A 22,566-nucleotide genomic window follows, 5' to 3' on the forward strand; every position below is an offset into this window, starting at 1 on the left:
CATTCATCGAGCTAAGGGTAAACTGGGACAGATAGTCTGCACAGGTGTGCTGCTGCCACTGCCAGGACTTTGGTAAACACCCTTGGCGCCGAGGTGATGCCGAAGGGGAGTACTTTGAACTGGTAGTGTTTGTCCTGGATCATGAACCTTTTGGTATTTTCTGTGCGCTGGCAACATTGAAATATGAAAGTATGCAGCTTTCATATCCAATGTTGCCATGAAGTCCCCCCGTTTCAGCAATGGGATCACTTCTTGTAGTTTTACCATGCAAAACTTCAGGGGTTTTATGAACTTGTTCGCTAGGCGCAGATCTAGAACAGGACGCATGCTGAGATCCTTTTTGGGTACAAGGAAGTACACTGAATAAATACCCTCGTTTACCTGAAGAATAGGGGCGGCTTCTATGGCGTCCTTTCCCAGCAGTGCTTCCACCTCTTGAATCAGGATGTTTAGATGGTCCAGTGAAAGGCGCCGTGAGCGCGGCGGTCTGAACTGTGGAGGTCGGGAGAATTCCACGCAATAACCGTGGGCGACCGTCTTTAAGACCCACTGGTCAGAAGTTATCCCCTCCCATGCCTTGAGGAAAGAGGTTAATCGCCCCCCGACCAGGGAGGCATGGGAGGGGACCTGGACTTAGTGGTCATTTCTGAACCGAGGCTGTGGCTCCTCTGGGATTGGGGCCTCTGCCTCTACCGTGTTTCTGACCCCTTGAGGGATAGTAAGAGGGGCTTCTAGATGTTTAGTTACTGTTGAAGCTGCCCGTGCCACAGTTTTGACCGGCACAAGCTTGTCCTTGAAAGGACTGCCGAGAGTCATTACTCCTCTGGGAAGAGGGTTTTTGTGTAATTTGTTGCAGAGGTCTCATGCTGCTTCTTGGCTGTCTCCAACGCTTCATCAACTGCTTTCCCAAAGAGGTTTGACTCTTCGATGGGCATATTAATGAGGGAGGCCAGAGTTTCAGGTCTAAATCCCGATGTACATAGCCATGCGTGTCTTTTCAGAAGAGTCCCTTGTGCAAGGGACCGGCCAGATGTTTCTGCAGTATCCAGATGTTTTTAACCACATTCTGGTTAACCAGTTTTCCTTCCGAAACAATGGCGCGAAGCTTGGTCCTGGCCGGTTCCGGGACCTCCTGAAGGCCTTCTTAGAGCTAGTTCCATTGGGCATCGGCATAGCTTGTTAATATCGTAGTGTTATTAGCGACCCAAATGTATATGCAGCTGCTGACGTGACACGTTTGCCTAGGGCATACAATCTTTAAGACTCCTTGTCCGGAAGTGATTCTCCAGTGGCAAGGGGTACCCCTGCCCTCTTACGAGTAGTGGTCACCACCAGTGAGTCCGGGATGGCATGCCCCTTGATATAGAGAGGGTCGGAAGGAGATGGCCGAAATAATTTTTTCGACTCTCAGGTTCACGGCCCTCGTCTGGGCAGGTGTGACTAAAGATGAAGCTATCCGCCTCTTAACAGAGTTAAGGAAGGGAATGGATTGACTTGCCGGAGGTTTTTCCTTAATGTCCTCCACAAAATCCTGCTCAGGCAAAGCCTCTTGAGTGGCAATTTTGAAGAATTCTGCTGCTTTTTTGAACATGGTGTTGATAGCCACTTGGTCATCCACAGGGGAGGCCTGGCGAGCCGGGGTGGAAGGAGGAGAATCGATGCACAAAATATCAGAGTCCTGATCTTGATGCGACAAAGGATCCTGTCCTTCTTGCTGGGTTTCCTCCCAGTTCTCCGTCGTCTCCTGTTGATAATCTTCATAATTTTCGAGAAAAGAGGATTCCTCTTCTTCACTATAGATGTCCCTGTATGTGTCCATGTGGGGCCCGTCTTCCTGTTGGAAAACCTGAGGCTGAACATCCTGTATTTGAAGGTTAGGGTCTACCCGAGCCTTTTTCGGCAGAGGCTGGTCAGCAGAACTGATAATCTGCTCCAGCCGATCCATACATCCCTCAAACTTTTCAGCAGTCCATTTCGAGGACCCAAAAGGGCCTAGGTGGGGAGAAACAACGTTCTCCGCCCTTTGGCGGCGAGAAACTTCTCTGGGTGTCAGAGAGGCTCTTGACTATCCACGTAAGAGTCATGGGAATCGCGGGCCAAGTCAGCGGAAAATTTCCCATAACTTTCTGCGGGACCGGGATAAGGCCCACCGCCGCTGCGATCCTACCGATGCTCTTCCGGATAGTAACCGAATCTTCGTGAGACAAAGCCTCCGATGATGTAGCGGTAGCCGAAACACATCCACTGCACCAGAAGGCCCAGCGGTCGGAGTGCCGGGTAGAGGCCTAGTCGTAACTTTCGGGCCTATTGAGGCCTTGGAAATCGTCGAAGTTTCGGAATCCAAAACTTCGGCGCGTGTAGATTGGGGAGTTGCGCCCTTATTCATTTTTGTTTGCCCAGTCATGCGCTGTTGCGGATGCGGGGAAGGCTTTGTATCTACACGATCCGAGGGAACCGTCAACATTCGACGGACCCGTTGGCGCTTTCGCCTTTTTCAACGAAGGCGCCGAAGATGGCGTAGGGGTTGTGTGTTTAGTGCAATGTTTATGTACGCCCTTGACGCCGGGTGTAGTCCCTCTAGCAAGACCAGAGTCGAGCCTGGAAGGGTCGGGGATGGGTGTGGCGGACCTAGAAGTGTCCACCTCAAGGTCTATAACATCCGCGTTGGACGTTTGGTCATCCGTAGTACCCCCGTCACTTTCGGCTGGTGTTGCGGTAGGGGAGGGAGGCACCACGCGTGACATGCCGTACGCGGCCCACCGCTTTACACAGCGATCCTTAATGGTTTAAGGAGCTTGCACATCGAACACCGCCTTTCGTCGTGCTCTAGGGGGAGACAGGCATTACACGTCCTGTGCTCGTCCTTCCAAGGATATCTGACCCTACACTTAGGGCAGACTCTAAAAGGAGTCCTTTCCATAGCAAAAGGGAAGGATGACCAGACCGAAAGGGAAAGAAGTGGAAAGGAGGAAAGACATAACAATATGGCCACCCCGAACCCACTCTCCCTACTGTATAGGTCGGCCAGTGGGCCCGACCACGTGGAAATCCGGCCACCGGATCTTAGGCACCGAGACCACAGCCGTAGACTATTCCTCCGTAGTCTTCGTCGAAGAGGTTATTAGGCGAAGTGACTTAACAGGGCATAAACTGAAAATTCAGTTAAGATAAACAATGTCTCTAGTAAGAGCTGTGCTGTAGGGTGACTATATGGGCGGAAAAAAAACAATCTGAGGGACCTCTGCGCGTGAGGGATTTTGGGTACTACACATGTCACAATAGGGATAGTGTTACAGACACGCCTATGCTGACGTCCCCTTTCGGTCCCCGAAAGACAAGATGCAATACTCTGCGGTTACCACTGGATGTCGGACCATATGCACAGCATGTGATTCTAAGCAGATTAACAAGCATCAGAGCTTGCTTTTTTTTTTTTGAGTATACTGCCTTCAGACAAGAACAGGGAAAAGCGGCATGCAGGAAATGTGAAGGAGACAAACAAAGTACACTTGCCTGTTTACCAAGCACCACCAGATTTACATTCTCTTTTTTCACCAGAGCGGCAAGGATCTTGGAAACGTGGTAGGGACCTAGATTTTCGTAGTCCTTTGCTGGAATGTCAACATGTATTCCACGGTCGGCCCCCATGGCCAAAGCTGTGCGGAGGGTTTCCTGGAAAACACAACATAAAAAGGTCTTCATTTAGATTCTTAAATGCTGAACATGCCTCATCAATCAGCACAATATTTAAATGCAAGATAATCAGAGAAAGGTATTGATTTTAAGACATTTCAGAATGACAAAGTGTTTCAAATCAACTGGCAAGTACCAAAATGAGCTGGGACCAGGATGGAAAAAGGCAAGAAAGTGCTAGGAACAAAAGCAACATGAGCATGCCCCTGGTATACAAACCAAGAATGTAATGCCAAGAAGATAAAAACACAACATGGTCAATCTGATACATTCTCACTGACAAATTAATCGGAGAATGCATTAGAAGAACAAGTTACTTTCTTACCTGGTAACATTCGTTCGATGGGATGGTCCGACGACGTATTCCATATCTATGACAGGTAATGTCCACAGCTGTGCTGCTTCGGAAAATCTTTGGCGTCTGCGTCGATGACGTCGATGCGCCGTCCCCGAAGACCTCCTCCGACAGCCGACGTCACCCGATGTGTTAAGTAGGACGCACGACGCCCATAGCCTCAGTTATAGTTTTTTCCCAGAACGTGTGCCACCAGTTTTCTGCCAGTCAGACACACAAGGCCTTGTGGAACGCAAGCTGCAATCGCAAAAGAAATTCTGCAGCAGGGAAGGCAGGGAGGGAGCGATATGGAATACATTGTCGGACCATCCCATCGAAAGAACGTTACCAGGTAAGAAAGTAACTTGTTCTTCGAGGGGATTGGGTCCTCCGACGTATTCCATATCTATGACAGACTCCCAAAGCAGTACCAAGCAAGGAGTTGGGAAAGAATTTAAAAGACAAATTTAGCATGCCCAATCAAATTGCGGAATAGAGAACTGCCTTGCCACAGGCCAGATCTTGCCCTCTGGTGGAATCGAGGGAATAGTGACGTACAAAAGTATGTACTGAAGCCCAGGTGGCTGCATCACAGATGTGACTAATAGGAACTCCCCTCTGCAGGGCAATAGACGCAGCCACTCCTCCTCTGGTTGAATGGGCCCGCAAGCCAGCCGGAGGGTCCTTACCCGCCAAGCGGTAACACTCGGAGATAGCCAAAATAATCCAACGAGACAGTCTGTTTCGTCACAGCTTGTCCCAAAAGCTTTCCAGCGTAACCAATGAAAAGTTGATCGTCCACTCTGACCCGGGACATGCGCGAAAAATATAAATGCTCAACGCTCTCCGAGGATCAAGCCTATGGAGCCTCTCCTCTTCCTTACCAGGATGTGGAGGAGGATAGAACGCCCGGAAGAACCACCTTCTGGCTCAAATGATATTCCGAAACCACCTTCGGAAGAAAAGAAGGACGAACTCTAAGGACAACCCTGTCCTTATGAAACACAGTGAAGGGTGGCTTAACTGAAAGTGCCTGTAACTCACTCACTCTGCGAGCGGAAGTAACCGCAACCAAAAACACAGTTTTCAGAGTCAACAGCCTCAAAGGGCAAGAATGTAAAGGCTCAAACGGAGCACCCATAAGAAACTTAACAAGGTTCAAATCCCAACCTGGCACCAAAAAAGGTGACGAGGGAACAGAGTGAGCCCTTTCAAAAACTGCGAAATTAAAGGAATCTTAAAATAGGAACACTCTTCAGACGAGCGCTTAAATATGGACAGCGCCGCCAGGTAACCTTTAATGGTCCCCACTTGCAAGCCCCTGTGGGCCAAAGAAAGCAAAAACACAAAACCATGGGAATGTCACATTCAAAAGGATCCACATTCTGAACTCTGCACCAGTCGCAGAACTTTCTCCAATGGCAACAGTACAGAGACTTGGTTGCCGGCCGCCTGGCCGTGAGCAACACCTCCATCACGTCTTCAGGGAGGTCCCAATCCTTATACCTCAACCTTTCAGAAGCCAAGCGTGAAGATTGAGGGATCTGACCTCTGGATGGAGAACCTGTCCCCCCCCCCCCCCGCCCCCCCCCTCCCGTGAGAGCAGATCGACTCGGTAGGGAAGATGACATGGAGGGCAGATGGACAAGTCTAGAAGGTCGGGGTACCACGTCCTCCGGGCCCACGCCGGAGCAATGAGGATCATCCAGGAACCAAACCTCCGCAGCACTTGTGGGATGACGGGGACTGGAGGAAACGCGTACAGCAGTGGGAACAACCACTCCACCACGAACGCGTCTCCTAAGGCTACTTTGAGGAAATTCCCACGTGCAATACCTTTCGCACTTCTGGTTGACACTGGAGGCAAAGAGATCCACTTGAGGGGTCCCCCAAAGGGCGAAGATCTCCAGGAGAATCTCCTGAGCCAGCTCCCACTCGTGAGAGATCGTGCTCTGCCTGCTCAGAGCTGTCTCCGGCCAGATGAACCGCCGAGATCGAAACTTCCTGCTGGATGGCCCAGAACTCGAGCTGCATCGCCTCCCTGCACAACGGAAGTGACCCTGCACCCCCCTTTTTGTTGAGGTAGTGCATCGCCACCGTGTTATCAGTTAGAGTCAGGACACTCATTCCGCGCACAGTCGGCAGAAAAGCCTTCAGGGCTAGCCTGACGGCCCTCAGCTCCAACAGATTGATATGGAGTCTGGACACCGACGGAGACCAACGACCGCTGACTGTCAACTCGTTGGCATGAGCTCCCCATCCCGTGAGGGATGAGTCCGTCACGATCGTCACCTCCGGCCAGGGCAGCCAAAATGGGGCCCCCTTCATCAGATTGCCCTCGACGGCCCACCACAGAAGGTCCCGGGCTACCGAGGACGGCACCTGAACAGGGTCCGACAGCCTGCCGGAGGACTGAGACCACTGGAGCTTGTGCGCCCACTGCAAAGATCTCATCCGCAGACGAGCCTCCGGCACCAGAAGAATGCAGGATGCCATGAGGCTGAGTAGTCTCAAGAACTCGGACGCTGGGAGATCCTGGGCAAACTGAAACTTGTGCACCATCTGCAGAATGTGAAGATCCCTCACCTGAGGAGGAAAACACTGCTCCAGGGACGTGTCAAGCACTGCTCCCATGTACTGGAGCCGCTGCGTTGGTGTCAATTGGGACTTCTTTAAATTGAGGGAGAAGCCCAGCCTGTGAAGGGAGTGGCTGGTGACGGACAGATGATCCAGGACTTGCTCGGGAGAGCTCCCCCTGATCAAGCAATCGTCCAGGTAGGGGTAGACGTGAATCCCCCCTTTCCTGAGATGCGCTGCCACCACCACCATGAGCTTGGTGAAAACCCTTGGGGCAGAGGTCAATCCGAACGGCAGGACCCGAAACTGAAAGTGTGAGTCGCCAACCGCGAACCTCAGGTACTTCTTGTGCTTGGGATGGATCGGCACATGGAAGTAAGCATCCTTGAGGTTGAGAGACACCAACCAGTCCTGAAGTTGAAGGGCCTGGAGGACTTGAGAAAGAGTCACCATCTTGAACTTGTCCTTCCTGAGGAGTTTGTTCAAACCGCGCAAGTCCATGATGGGTCTCAATCCCCCGTCTTTCTTCAATATAAGGGGAATACCATCCCTTGTTCCTCTCCGCTACAGGCACCAGTTCTATGGCACCTTTCTCCAGCAGGGCATGAATTTCCTGCGCAAGGAGCGGATCCGGACTCTTCAAAGAGAGGCTGCCTGGTGGATTATCGCGAGGCCTCTGCCGAAAAGGAAGACAGTAGCCGCGGGTTATGATCTCCAGAACCCACACATCCGAAGTAATGGCTTGCCACTCTACAAGATGCTGCGCCAGCCTTCCCCCAACCGGCAAACCATGGGACCTGGCTTCATGACTGAGTGGTAGCGGCTGCGGCGTTGCACGAGGGCAAAGAGTCCAGTCTGTCTGTGGATCGATGCAGGTCTTACTTGGCAGAAATCGAGGCCTACCTAATTATTAGCCTGAAGTCTTTGGCAAAACACTATTGTAAAAAGGCATTTTTCAGTGGCATACTAAGGCTTTGCCCACCAAGGAGGTGACCCAGTGGCTTCTGGGATCTTAATGCAAAAGCCCTATGAGCCTATGGCTTCTGTAGAGCTACAGTTGTGACTCTGAAGACAGCCTCCCTGGAGGCCATTATTTCAGCCCACAGAATAAGCGAATTACAGGCCTTAAGCAGCGAGATGCTTATATATTGGATGTCGCAAGGATAAAGCGGTTTGTAGGGCCCAGCCCAACATTTTGACGAAAATGGTTTCTAGTTTTTATGTCAACAAGAACATCTCTGTACCAATGTTCTTTCCTTCTCCAAGCTCGAAGGTGGCAATTGCCTTGCATGTACGTGGCAAGGACCATAAAATTCAGTGTTGCAATGGACAAAAGATTTCAGGAAAGGAGCAAAATCTTTGACCTTATGGGGTGTGATGCTGAGCTCGGGGATGTCAAAGGCCACACTGGCTTTGTTGGCTGTTATCAACTGTTCACGAGGCCTACAGATTGAAGGGGAAAGCCCACCCTCTGGGTTAGCTTACTCATTTTATGAGTGGAATTCTTCTTCAATGGCATTTCAGACATAGGTTCTCTTACAGTATGTATGCAAAATAGGCACCTGGGCCACTCTTCATTCCTTCTGCAAGCTTTGCTCATTAGGCTACAGTTCAAGAAACAATACTGCCCTTGGGCAAGCTATTCTGAAGAATCTCTTGGACAACAGTTTTCCAGCTCCCTTTTCTCCTTGTGGGATGCTTTAGAATCGCCTAGGGGAGTATGGAGGAAAGGGGGCTGGGCATGAGCATAAAAAGGCAAATCGCACTTCGTCCATTGTCCCCTTTTGTCCATACCTTTTTCTACTCCACCCCTCACTTTCCTTGCTTGCCAATAAGTCTCAAAATCAGACTTGATAATGGACTGACCGTTTGCAGTGTGCACAGAGAAGGTGCCACCCGTTGGCCTGGCTAGGGCCGCCTACGCTGGTAGTGCTAGAAAGTTCCATTAAATGCAGTGCTAGAAAGCTCCATTAAATGCTGCTTTGCAACATAGTCCAGTCCCCATTCCGTGGGACATCCCCAGAGTATGGAGGAAAGGGGATTATGGACAGCAAGTACTGTTGTCACTACAGTGAGTAACTTTTTTTTTTGTATTTGGCTACACTTTCTGGGTCGTAATTCTGCTAATTTAAGAATGTTATATTCAATAGAACTTGTATATAAAAGGATTTCCAACTATATTCTGGGTAAATATCCTCCAGTCCTTGGATTTTGAGTGCCGAGCATCCCAACAGTTTTATAAGAAGTGGGGATAAGGTGTAATATTACAGCAGGGGTTAATTTATTTGTTCTTCTATAAAGTGCTTTATGGCTACCATTAAGGATATTGGCCACGACTTGTGGGCATTGCAAAGTTTTTTTGGTTTTGCTAGAATGATGAATTTCTCATTTTGATAAATTCGAAATGTGTCTTCTTGGATGATTTTTTTTTAATTTATTTTTTTAGGGACAATTTGCTTGTGTACCTTATCAGGTGGTGGGTGGGAGTCACTCACAAATTTTCTTTGCTTGTTATACGTTCCTGTGCTTTTTCTCTTGCACTCGATTACTCAATTTGTTAATTTTTGCCCAAACTGTTTATTATGGCCTATCGAGGGGATTGGGTCCTCCGACGTATTCCATATCTATGACAGGTAATGTCCACAGCTGTGCTGCTTCGGAAAATCTTTGGCTCCTGCGTCGATGACGTCGATGCGCCGTCCCCGAGGACGACCTCCGACGGCCGACGTCACCCGATGTGATAAGTAGGACGCACGACGCCCATTGCCTCAGTTCCGTTTTTTCCACAAACGTGTTCGCTTCGTGAATCTCGGTAAGCCTCTACTCGGAGTTTGCGGTTTTCAATTCTCGGTTAGTTGAACCTGTTCGGTTTGTTGTGAAGACCTGTTTGTGGCGATGTCTTTCATCTTCAACCCCGCGTGCGGGCTTCAAGAACTGCGGGGACTGTGGGTCCAAGATGTCGGTCACGGACTCGCACGACGCCTGCCTCTGGTGCCTCGGGGAGGCCCACGATACGGGCGACTGTCGGCTGCCCGTCGCTCACGGCAAAGGCCTTGCGGGAACGCAAGTAGAAGCTGTCGGTAGGCCGGGTGTCTAAGCCCCGGAAGTCGAGGTCTGCAGGGCTTTCGAGGGGTGACTCTCTGCGTCATCGTCAGAAGTCCAGTGGGTCTCCTTCCAGGAGTCGGTCTCGCCACTCCTCCGCCTCTTCGAGGCATTCCCGGAAGCGCCGGCACACGTCGCCTTCCCCGTCCTCTTCTGAGGACTCCGCCCGTCGGCGGGTCGCTTATCCCTCCAAGCAAGCGACACCGGAGGAATGGGCTTCCTTCGGGAAGCAGATGCTAGCGATTCTTGAATCGCAGGGCACCGTTCCGTCCGCGCCTCCGAGTGGGGTCGGTACCGGTCGAGAGACACTGCCCGTACGCCTTCGGGCTCGGGTGGTCCGCACGGCTCGCGGGAGAGGTCCCGCTCGAACAAGGGTAGCCGTTCTCGCCATGCCCGTTCCAGGTCCCAGTCCTCGACGCGCTCGAGACTGCGTGATCCTGTGCCGTCTTCGAAGAAGACGTCGACGCCTGTGGCACCGATGTCGTCGACAATTTCTCTCGAGTCTCTGCCTCCAAGGGGGTCGTCCATGCCGTCGGCACCTAGGTCGTCGAGAGACACGCTCGGAGCTCCGGCTTCGAGGTCTGTGTCGACGCCGCCGATGCTGGCGGCGCTGCAGCTGACGTCGACGCCTTTCGAGGCGGTGGTGTCGGAGGGGCCCCGTGGCACAGGGTTTGCCCCTAGAAAGGCTCTGGCTAAGGTCAGGCACTGCTTTGGTCCCCAGAGGTACAGGCAATGAAGGTGAGCAGGTCGTCTATACCTGCCCCTAGGGATTATTTGCTGTTCTATAGACACCAGTAACAGAAGTGCACCCATTTGCTGGTGTATTGTGACAGTGTGAATCCTTTCCTTGGTTACCTGATGATATTAATGTTTGTGTCAGTGACCATAAACTAGGTCCTCAGGACCAGGTTGCCAAGGACAGATTGCAGAACCATTCCATCCTGCTGATGTAAAATGCCCAGTCATTTCTGAAATAGCCAGGAAGTTTGCACCTCAGATCCTGTAGGGCCCAATACCAGATTCTCTTCAGACATTTTCGGGCTATCAAAATGAGGTGACAATTACTTCACCATTTCATTGTGTGCAGCACTTGTGGCATTGGTAGGCGGGGCAAAAGCAAATACAGCGTTCAAGGAAGAGGATATCCACCCTGGCTAAATGGGAGGTTATCTGTCAAATGGTAAGTGTATGACCAATATACATAGGTAAAGGGGGCAGGGGAGGGATCTCATACCCCCTTGCACGTTTAGGTAGAATATTGCTGTGGTTGTGGCCATATAGACCAGCACTCCGTGCCCCAGCAGGGATGGTAGAAAAGCTTTTATTGCAAGGAAGAGGTCTTAAATGTAAATACTTTGTGCTGAAGTTTCTTTTCGGGACCGCAGAGATTATAGATCGCCCACCGGCCCAACCCTTGTTCTTGGTAGGTAGGTGGAGCAAGGTGGGAACAGTACCCCCTATCTTGAGGTTCCTCTCTTTCAATGGTGTTCCAAATGCAGGGATAATGATATGATACAAGTCATTTATAACGTGCCTGTACACAAGTGTTTCTAGGCACGACAAGGGAGGGAAGACAGAGGAAGGACAAGATAAACTATTTTACCAGGCCGTGTGTCATTCAGATCATGTAAGTGTGAGAACGTGAATTGCAAGGGGAAAGGGAGAGGGGAAGGGAAAACAGGCCATCAATGCTCCGAGTAAGTGCAGCCAAGGCAGCATGGCTCTGGGTAGTGCAAGAACAAGGGACTGTAGGGTTACAGTTGCAGCCCCCAAGTGTGTGGTAGGCACAGAGACGGTGCAAGGGTGACTGATCAAGAAAAAGCTTGGTACCCAGTGAGACTCGGGGTATCCAAGCAACCAGTCTGTACAGGGGGGGAGAGAGAGAGAAAGCGAGAAAGAGAAAGATTTTGAGCTGCTTCCGGAACTTCAGGTGGTCCAGCTCAAGTTTGAGAGGGGCAGGGAGGACATTCCAGAGGGAGGCACCTGCAGAGGAGAGAGATCTACCCCCTCTCTCTATCTGGAGACTTGTCTAACCCTTAGAGAGTTGGAGGTAGCGAAGCAAAGGACTCGAGAAGGAAGATATTTTGGAAGAGCATTGGATGTAGGGCGGCCCCTGGCCCCAGAAAGCCTTGTGGGCAATGCAAAGGGTCTTGAACTTCATCATTACAGCCACCGGGAGTCAGTGGCGAGATTTCAGGGCTGGAGAGATAGTCATTGGGCTTGAGGCCAAGAAGTCTTGCAGTCCTGTTCTGGATTAGTTGCAGAGGGCGAAGAGTAGAGGAAGGCAGATTGAGAAAGGCTGTTGCAGTAGTCCAGCCTAGAGAGAACCAGGGCTCTGGAGGCAGTGAGCTCCTGGGGGAAGTGAGAAAGGGAAGAGCCCCTTTGAGGAGGTGCAGCTGGCAGTGGGACTTTTTGGCGATGTCGGAGATGTGAGGAGAGAGAGTGGAATCGAAGAGGACACCAAGGTTTTTTGCCTTGCAGGAAGGCGAAGGAAGAGGGCCCAAGGCAGACGGCCAGAGTGAGAGGGAAAGCAGGGGCAGGGGTCCCAATGAGAAGGATCTCTTTCTTACTGGCATTAAGGCAGAGATTGTTGGAGGCGCACCAATCCTGAATCGCGGATAGACAAGTCAAGAATGAGCAAAAGAGGAGAGGTGGCTGAGAGCACTTTACATAACACTGAAAGTAAGAGGAGAACATACAGATCAGGTGGGTCAAGTAGAGGTTGAAAAACCAGGTAGAGATGAGCCCTGGGGAACGCCACAGGTAGAGAGGTGTGGCAGAGAGAAAGGGACCAAGTTGGACCTGGGAGGGGCAGTCCAAGAGGAAGGTTGTCAGTCACTACAGGGCCTGATCCGTGATGCCCAGGTTCTCACTGAGTCGATTGATCAGGAGATTGACGAGATCGATATCAATTCCATCTGTGGCTGGGTCTCCTGTAACCACCGAGATGCCAGATAAAGTGATGTAATTCTTATGTGCAGCCTTGCACGCACCACCAGAATACACAAGACCATGAGTCCCAGTAGGTGTTGAAACTGCCCTGCTCGTATTAACAAGCCCCTCAGGAAGTTCTAGCAGATAGAATGTAGACTCATTATTTCTCGGGGTATGGACAATCTCCTGTGCACACAATTCCAGACTCTGCTGGTGTATTTTAACCTTTTAGTAGCAATAATTGTTGACTTGTACATATTGATCGGAAGGCACAGGGCATATGCCAGTCATATGACAGATGACAAAATCCACCATCTGCAAAGAGGTAGCGTTGCGTTATCAGCTAGTAAATGTGGATCCTGTGCAGATGCAGATACATTAGTGTGCCCATCACTTTGGTGAAAACCCTTTAAGCTGTACTCAGCCCAAAAGGGGAGGACTTGGTATTTGTGGTGAAAATCTAGTATTGAAAAGCATTGTAATTGTGTGCAGCTTTCATATTAGTTGGTGCACACAAGCATCTTGCATACCTAGGGTGTCTGTGGACGGACCTAGAATGCTGCCAGGCCTTGGAACGTCAAATCTTAGGCTTGTCCACCTGGCATGATGCAGTGCCCAAAACCTTTCCCCTGGTTTTACCCTTTTCCTTGCCTGAGGTTCGGCACAATGTCTTCTCCCATCCCTGCTTTGGCCATGGGATAGGAAGCCTCAAGTTGAATGCTGGTTCTACTGTTGAGCTGAAGATGCAGCCAACTTAGTGGCAGGCATGGTGATTGCAGATTAACTTTTTTGTGTCAAGTGCATTTTTATTTTCTTAAGTCAATTCCTCATCTGTTGTCAAGCGGAAGAGGATGAGGACGTGAAAAGGTAGAGCTTGTACATTTACTTGCAATTCTGGTAACAACTTTGTACTTTTAGGCCAAGTCTAATGAGGTCCAAGACTAGACCCATGCACTTTGCGGTTCTATCCATGTGCGCGTCCACAGAGTCCAGCATGTCCTGTGTGGCTAGCTTTGCCACTCCCAAGCAGCCAGAAACTGCCCTTTCCCATTTCTTGAAAGGTCACCCAAGAAGTCCTCCAACTCGTCAAAATGTATTTCAGGCTGCATTAGTCACATCTAAATTAGCCTGTTACAAATGTAGTGCATTGTTGATTTCTTTAACCTATTCCATCCAGAGACCTTTCTTCTCTGCCCAAAGGCATCAGAGAGGAACTGCCCAATCCAGTCTAAGCTGAAGGCAGTTTCCTCATGCCAGCACCACTGAGACAACTGCAGAGTCAGCTGGTGGAGTCTCGGCTGAGATTTGCTATCAGTGGGTGTCCCACCTCATGTTTGTTGGAGCCACAGTGTGGCTTTTCCCATATGTTTTTGCCCGGGATGTTCAGCTGCATGGCAATCCCTCTTCTGTTCAGTTGTCTAGTCAGGACTACTGCCAATAAACCTGCTGCCACAAATGGTGTGTCAGGGGGCGAGAGAGCCCAAGGAGATTCATAATGTCCAACATCCTTTCATGGACATGGAAAAAAAGATGCTGTTTCATCCCCACTTTTCCTCATCTCCAGACTGCCTAGGGAATCTGTGAGTGTTGAAGAGCAGGAGAAATGGAGGCCATGGATACCCCTTGCATTGTTTTCTGTATCTGTGCATTAGTTAGTGCTAAAGGCCCAGACAAATGCCAAGATTTCTAGCATCATACTCTAACAAAAGTCTCAGTCCGGACTGGCCATGAAGCGCTTAAATCTTCTCATAAGGGATTTGTCCCCCTATCCAGGTAGTCATCGGTTCCACAACAGAAGCACACATTGGCGATAGTGAGAGTACCTGTGTGCGTTGTGACATGATGGAATGATGCGTATGCATTAGGGGCCAGAGGAGTGAATTCATGAGAGGCTCAGGTATAGGAGCAGCACACTGTATGTGGGCTGAAAGAAGTGTGGACACGTGACCTGGACTGGTGCCAGCACACGGCCTGCAAGGGCACTAAGGCTGCGGCCATCCTGGAAGGTGAGGTATCACGTAGGCTGGGTCTGGGTTCTGGCCCCAAGTGGCCTTCTACAGAGCTCCCCAATATTGGTACGCTTTTGTGTAAACCCGTGATTGGCGACTCCAAGGGTGCCTCTGGCCCAGCACTAAGCTGTTTGGGCAAATGTAGGAGCCCTGTGCATTCCTGTGCATGCTTCATGCCTTTATATTTTTAATGTCTTATACATATGGAAGGATAATGCCCTCTCCCTGTCCCAAGGCAAGCAGCTGAATCAGAGAAGGGTTTGGAGTTCCTCTTGCAGAAAGGACAACCTTCCTTCTTGAGCCATTGTTCTTACGAACAGAGATGCTCAAGTGGTGAGGAGAGTGCTACCTCCCATTCAGGCGCTCTTCTGAGAGGGCCCGGGCGTTGCAGAATCACTTGCCCAGTTTGGCAAAGACTCCCTCCCATGCCTCAGCTAATTTGAACAGGCACTGGGTGCAACAGTCACTTACATTGAAGGGAGAAGACTCCCTTTCGTGCCTGGGTTCTGTGGAGAATCAGAAGGAGGACGCAGATACTGTAAAGACATGTTTACTGTGTTTATTTAAAGTAAAATAAGCCCCATCTTTCCTGATAACTACGGGGTAGTGTGCCCTACCTACTTTACTAAGGTGCTTGTCTGTCGGAGTGAATGTCCAAAATAAGTCTGTCTGCTGTCCAAATCTATCCTATCTTACCCTACCATTAGAATAACTAAGGCCAGGAGAAGGACTCCCTTGTACTGGTTGCTGTGCTTTTGTCTTTCTTGTACCGCTTAATAGAACAAGCGTAAATAGTCTTTCGCTATCCTCTGGATTAAGTTTTGCAGTTTTTAGAAGACTATTCATCTCCCTGTCCTCTTTCGTACAGATTGTTTTAGTTCTCTTCAGGTACTTTCTCCCTCTCCTTTCAGTCTTGCGACCCTTTTGTATATTGTGTTCCTCTGATATTTTGATGGCTCAATTTCCCATTACACTTCACCTCCTCCCAGAGGGCTGTGAGTTTCGGAGCTCACAGGACTGCACTCCCCAAGTATCTTTCGCCACTATAATCTTTCTTATCCCTGGGATGGGTACTGTTTGTTTCTGACTCACGGGTCTGTGTTCCCCAAGTATCTCTTTAGTATACTTGCTTTCTTATTTCAGGGATATGGGCTGTCTTTTCTGACCCTGTGGGTCTGTGCTCCCCAAGTGTCTATTTGGTATACTTTCTTACCTCCAGGGAATGAGTGGTCTTTTCTGACCCCCCCCAGGGGTCTGTGCTCCCAAAGTCTCTCTTTATTCGGTTCTCTAGCTTCACTTCAGAAAGTGGGTAACTTTTCCCACAGTAACAAAGTACAAGCTTTATCTCGCTCACACTCTGGTTTTCTTGTTTCTCTCCACCTTAACATATTTATGAGGCAGTACGATTTCACCTCTATTGTTCTCTCACTCTAGGAGTCTCATTTCTTTTGACCTCATTCACAGTTTTAGTTCATCAAATTAATTCCACCTCTTAGCATTAGTACTGGGACGAGTTTTGTTTAGCTTATAATGAGTGCCACTTGTCTTTCTATTCCCGTTGCCCGTATTACCTTCTGTGTTCAGGGGCAACTTTGCCGGAACCTGTAGGACATTGGACTCTCAGGGATTAAAATTAAGATTAGATAAACAGGTGCTAAAGCAGCTTCTGGGTAACCAGAATTAATCTGTGAGCAAGATCTACCACCGGGGAAGCAGGGGCTAGTACATAGCGTCCCGCAAATCTAACTTCAACATAAGATGCAAACATAACAATCTGTTCATTTTTTATGTCCCTTTATGCTTTAAATGTTATATAGGTGTGTACTAATGCTTATTTATAGATTGTACCCAAAAATAAAAACGAGGCTGTGCGTGAGGTGTGCGTGTTCCGTTGACCTGGGGAGCCAAAAGGTAGCCCCTGGTAACTTGGTTTTAAGCTAGCCAGGCTCTTCTGGGTTATAAGCAGGAGCGAAATAGCTCTCAGCGCACTTCAATTTTGAACCCAGGACACTTAACTGTTCTTCGGGGCTCTGCCGCTTCCTTTCCACAGAATCCCTCATCTGCATTTCATTCTTGCTTTTGGGATATCACTGGTGCTGTGACCCACATCGGAAGGCAGCTCCTCCCACTGGTAGTCTGGGTGTCATTGTACGAGCGGGCTGTCCACCAGGACTGCTTTGTGGGAACACCACCGAGTTCCTTGTTCCTCCTTCCTTGGATTTCCTCTGCTCTCACACGCCGGTCCCTCCAGCGTTTCTCTCTCTGAGTCTTAGCTGCTAAGGCATATGCAGGCTCTGCGTTCGGCAACAGCCACACCTCCTTACACTGCGCTACGTATAGGGGGATTATGCCATGGGGATTATTCAGTCTCTCTTTCTCTCGTGTCTCGGCCCCCTGTGCTTCTCACCCTCTCTCTGGTTCTATGGTGCCTCATCCCTTTTCAGATTCCTCTGCACGCCACATACTTGGATTTAAAGGGACAGCCTCAGTTTTGGGTTGTTTATAAATTCACTTTATCTTCAGGAAGCTGATAATATTCGGGTGTATTATACAAGTCCATATAAACCATCACTTGGATGCCATCAGGAGTTCCTCACAGGAACTAGAGTCCTTGTCCCCAAAGGGAGTGTCTCTCACAGGCAGGGCCCACTTGCCTCAACCCCTTAGCAGGAGCCAATGAATTTGAGAAGAAAGGGGGCCATGTGGTTAGGTCTGGAGTGGTGCAATAATCCTAGCAGCCAGATTGAACAGAACATGCAAACGGTTCACCAACTTCTCGGCTGCTCCCAAGAAAACCACTTTAAGTAAGCACAAATTATGGCATTGGGCTCTACTGTTCTGATAAGGCCTCAGGTACACTAGCATCAGATAGTAGTCTGTGCAAGTACAATACAGGGCAAATTGGATGGTAGTACTCTGAGATGAAGGAGGCAACATGTTTTTGAAACTAGTATGTCCAGAGTGAAGTAGGGTGGTATGGTTAAGGAGGAGCCACTTGATAATTCATCTAGGTTTCACTGATAGTAAAAAGGCCCTTCAGTTTGAATGATGACATGGTCTCAATCCAACCTAAAGAGTACCTGTTGTCTGAATAGCTATGGAATTTGGAACCCTCTTGATAGAGCTTTTCAACAAGGGGCTTGGGGTAGATGAAAAGCATTTTTTGAATTTATTGACAGAAGAGAGGGGGTGAAAATGGATAGTGTTTTTGACAAAGTAACAGTGTGTGTAGCGGGTTAGTACAAGCATAAGGACAGGAAGGGCACTACCATGGGAGGAGAAACCCCAATAGAGTATGTGTGTAAGGCACTGCTGTATCAAGACCGAAGTACCATAAGCAGAGGGTGACAAACAAGGGGGCTGGGGGGCAGCGGGGGGGTTGCCCGCTCGTGGCCAGAGCAGGGCTCCGATAATAACGGTATGCTAGAGCATGAGTCCATATTCCTAACAGCCAAATATAAGGGAAACCAATTACAAAAAAGGAAGTAAATATTAGACCTTTGGAAGATGTTCGAAGAGTTTAAAGGAGAGGACGGACAGGACGTTAGCAAGGGAGATTGCCTTGGCAGAGAGAGCGAGGCAGTGACAGAGCATAGGGATATACCCACGACAGCCCGCCCCGCTGTGGGCTATACTAATACAACATATGTTTCCACAGCAGCGACAGCCCCACCACCCCCATATGTGTCCCCTCCGGACGCCCCAGGACAGATTTAGAGATGGCATTGGCCTCAGCAAGAGCTGAATTGAAGAGATTGCGAACAGTGCAAAACGCAGTGAATGTCGACCGACAGGTAGAGCAGGTACCAGATGGATGAGATTTCCTATTCAGGGTAGATAATACACCCATAAAAAAAACTTGCATGTGGAAAAGGAGGTAGAAGGAAGTGAAAAAGCGGACAGCCTAGGCTATGACAATGCTGACGGGTGGAGTACATTCTATGAGTTTGAGGATGACTAGGATGAGAAGGCAGAACAGGCACCTGAACAAACTGCTAGGGTGGAAAATGTATGGGATGGGAGGTTGAGCCGGTTTGGCCGAATGGCGGCAGCAAGAAAAAAAAAAGGAAGTGGGAAGAAGAAAGAGGGGCACAATTAAAACTGCAGATGCCTCATACATAAGGGGACCGACAGGGCTCACTATGTGCCATTGGCACAAATGGACAAGAACAAATAAAAGTGCTCACTGCCCTTAAGGCGGGCACAGGAAGTGGATCTATGCATTTGAAAAACAGACAGCATGAGTGCCCCTAGCAGTAGGAGACATCAAAAGCCTATTAGCAGCTCCCATCAGGCTGCCGATGTGTGGATAAAAGCAGGGTACACAGGAGTAACTCTGGGAAACTATGCACATGACGGGGCCTCCTTTAATTAGATTTGAGCGAAAATAGGGATGCGCTGTGGCGAGCATTTCCTGACACATCCGACTTACAACCGATCATGCAATGTACTGTGGGCAATGATGAACACGCCGCTCAATTGATTCTTAAATTTCAGGCGACGTGGAGAGCCAAAACGGGTAATGCATGGATCAATCAATACCCTTTGTCTACCTCATTGTCAAACAGGGCCTGCCCAAAAAAGTGCAAAAGGCACTAGACAAAATTGTGGGGATTGAGGCAAAGGGGTGGCCGAAATATTGAGTATAATAGTTCACCATTGCAGAAGAATAAAGGAGCGTGATAAGGAAACAAGCAGAGGGTGCGAAAGTAGTACAAAATAAATTAGCTATGGTCGCTGTGGAGGCATAAGTATAGATGCCAGCACAGACGGAAGTGGCACGATACACCACTTATTTCACAAACCCCAGAATAGCCACAGTGTGGTCAGAAGGAGGACGAGGACAGTGAGGTGCGAACACCCAGAACCCCGGGCCGCAGTGGCAAGGAGGACAATGGCGAGGAAGAGGTTGGATCCGAGGATCAAGGGGAAGGAGATATGGAGAAATGGGTCCATCACAATGTTGGAACTGTGGCAAATGGGGTCATTTTCAAGGAGTAGACAGGAGATGGGTACAATTACGGTCAACACAATTATGGTATGCTGCCTCAAGGTGACCCTCAAGGGCCAACTCCCAGAATGACCACCATACCCCATGAAATACATCAAGCCTGCATGCAGTTGCCCCCGCAAATACCAAGCCCTCAGCCACAGCAAAGGACGCAACAATATATGCCCCACAACATTTTCCAGCCGACAGATAACATGAACCCCTTTAACAGAGCGCCCAATGGCACAGTTGCCCTGTTCCAGGGCGCAACCCTGTTAGGGAGAAACCCCTTCTCATTTCCGGGGACAAACATACCCGGATTAGGACAGCCCACAGAGCACTTGCATATCTGTTCCAGACGACCCTCAACCCTGAAGAGGAACCCTTGGTGGGGGCAGAGATGGGAAACAAGCAATTCATGTTATGGTTGATTTGGGTGCTGGAAACTCACTCCCTATTGTACTCTGAGTTCTCCTGTCAACCTGCTTGACAGGGATCTACTTAGCAAGTTAAACAAGACAATCTCATTTACTGATCACAGTATTGTTTGTGCCACACCAGGGATATGTGCAATGAGAGCAATGGTCATAATACACGCCATGGCACGTGACTTAGTGGTCCAAGGCATACCCGTGGACACAGACCTGCTCATCTACGGCATAACGGTACTCATGGATGCAGTGCCACAAATTGTCAAGGCCTGCTAGAGAGTATAAACCCATTTCATTTTTCATCCTGTAGTGTCCCCAGAATTGGTGACGGGTACAATCTGGTCTCTAGACCTACATGGGTTAGTTGCATCTGCAAAAGAAGTGGTTGTCCTGAGACAGACAGGCAAGGGTGCAAATGGCGTACAGTACTGCACATCTATCCCACAGTACCCCTTAAAGTAGTAACAGATGCAAGACATTTTGAAAACAATGACAAGGAGATAATACTGGAGATGTGTATTCCCTGTGAGATCATGGTGCAGTACAGCAGGGTACCGTTCCCCCTAATGGCTGTTGTTGCACCACCTCCCTTCATTGATGCAGACTTGGAGTATCTGCCCGCACAACTGTGGACGACCAAGCCACATTTAAAAAAAAAAAAATGCATTTGATATTTATATGGCGCACAAAGCCCAGAGGCATATAGGCACTTTAACTTAATATGGTTACAGTAAGTGCTTGAAGAAAACAAGTTACAATAGTTACAGACCAGGCATACATTGGACCTGGATAGTGCAAAAATACATGCTTGAAGGGCTCTCCTCTTATTGCAGGGAGCTACATTAGGCGTATATATGAGAGACGAACAAGTTACTTTGTTACTTGGTTACGTTCTTTCGATGAGATGTTCCGACAACGTATTCCACATCGCTCGCTCCCTCCCTACCTGCCCCTCTACAGAATTTCTTATGCAATTGGAGCTTTAGTTTCTGCAAGGCTTTCTGTAGTCATTCGGACAGAAGATTGGTGCCACACGTTCTGGGGAAAAACTACAACTGAGGCTACGGGCATTGTGCGTCCTACATATAACATCGGGTGAAGTCAGCTGTCGGAGGAGGTCTTCGAAGGGGCGTATCTACGTCATTGACGCAGAAAATTTTCCGAAGCAGCACAGCTGTGGTGATTACCCAGCAGAGATGTGGAATACGTCGTCGGAACATCTCATCGAAAGAACGTAACCAAGTAACAAAGTAACTTGTTACTTACTGGGTAAGAAAGTAACTTGTTCTTCGAAGGGATTGGTTCCTCTGACGTATTCCACATCTATGACAGACTCCCAAAGTAGTACCGTTAGGAGGTGGGAAAAGAATTTAGAATTTTAGAATGCCCAATAAAATTGCAGACCAGAGGACCGCCTTGCCAAAGGCCAAATCTTGCCCAAGGAGTAGTGTTTGACAAAAGTATGGACAGCGGCCCATGTGGCTGCTGCCACACCCCTAGTAGAATGGGCCCGTAAGCCTACCAGTGTCCTTACCCGCCAAGCGGTAACATTCAGAAATTGTCAAGATAATCCATCCCAAACGCCTACCAGCGTATCCTACAAAGAGCTGATCGTGACCTGGGACATGCGTGAGATGTAGAAACTTAAAGCTCTCCTAGGATCCAACCTATGGAGCCTCTCTTCCTTACCAGGATGCGGAGGAGGATAGAACGCCGGAAGAATGACCTTCTGGCTTAAATGAAATTCCGACAACTTTCGGAAGGAAAGAAGGATGAACCCTAAGGACAACCCTGTCCTTATGGAACACTGAAGGGTTGCTTAACGGAAAGTGCCTGCAACTCACTCACTCTGCAAGTGGAAGTGACCGCAACTAAAAATACAGTTTTCAAGGTCAACAGTCTCAAAGGGCAAGAATGTAAAGGCTCAAACGGAGCTCCCATGAGGAATTTTAGAACCAGGTTCAAATCCCAACCGGGCACCTGGAAAGGAGACGGTTAGAACACATTAGTGAGCCCTTTCAGAAACTGAGAAATCAAAGGAATTTTAAAATAAGAACACTCCTCAGACAAGCACTTAAATATGGACAGCGCCACCAGGTAACCTTTAATGGTACCCACTTGCAGGCCCTTGTGGGCCAACAAAAGCAAAAAAAGACAGAACCACAGGAATGGCACATGAAAAAGGATCCACATTCTTAACCCTGCACCAGTCGCAAAACTTCCTCCAACGGCAACGGTACAGGGACTTCGTTGCAGGCCTTCTGTCCGAAAGCAACACCTCCATCACGTCTTCATCACGTCTTCATGGAGGTCCCAATCCTTATACCTCAAACTTTCAGAAGCCAAGCATGAAGGTTGAGGGACTTGACCTCTGGATGGAGGACCTGACCACCCCCTCCGGTGAGAGCAGATCGTCTCGGTAGGGTAGACGGCGTGGAGGGCAGATGGACATGTCGAGAAGGTCCGGGTACCACTTTCTCTTGGCCCATGCCGGAG

The 22,566-nt window shown here is 49.2% G+C and overlaps 1 protein-coding gene across 1 annotated transcript in view; it reads right to left on the reverse strand.

Moving 5' to 3' along the window:
• Positions 1-22,566, reverse strand: part of ETFB (electron transfer flavoprotein subunit beta) — a 511,591-nt gene that overhangs the window by 218,895 nt on the left and 270,130 nt on the right. Inside the window, exon 3 of the mRNA XM_069604796.1 lies at positions 3,514-3,672. Within this exon, the coding sequence (XP_069460897.1) occupies positions 3,514-3,672 (159 nt within the window). The remainder of the gene's footprint in view (positions 1-3,513; positions 3,673-22,566) is intronic.

Source organism: Ambystoma mexicanum, chromosome 1p, assembly GCF_040938575.1.
Source record: "Ambystoma mexicanum isolate Mex_15411 chromosome 1p, UKY_AmexF1_1, whole genome shotgun sequence".
In the NCBI taxonomy this organism is placed as follows: domain Eukaryota; kingdom Metazoa; phylum Chordata; class Amphibia; order Caudata; family Ambystomatidae; genus Ambystoma; species Ambystoma mexicanum.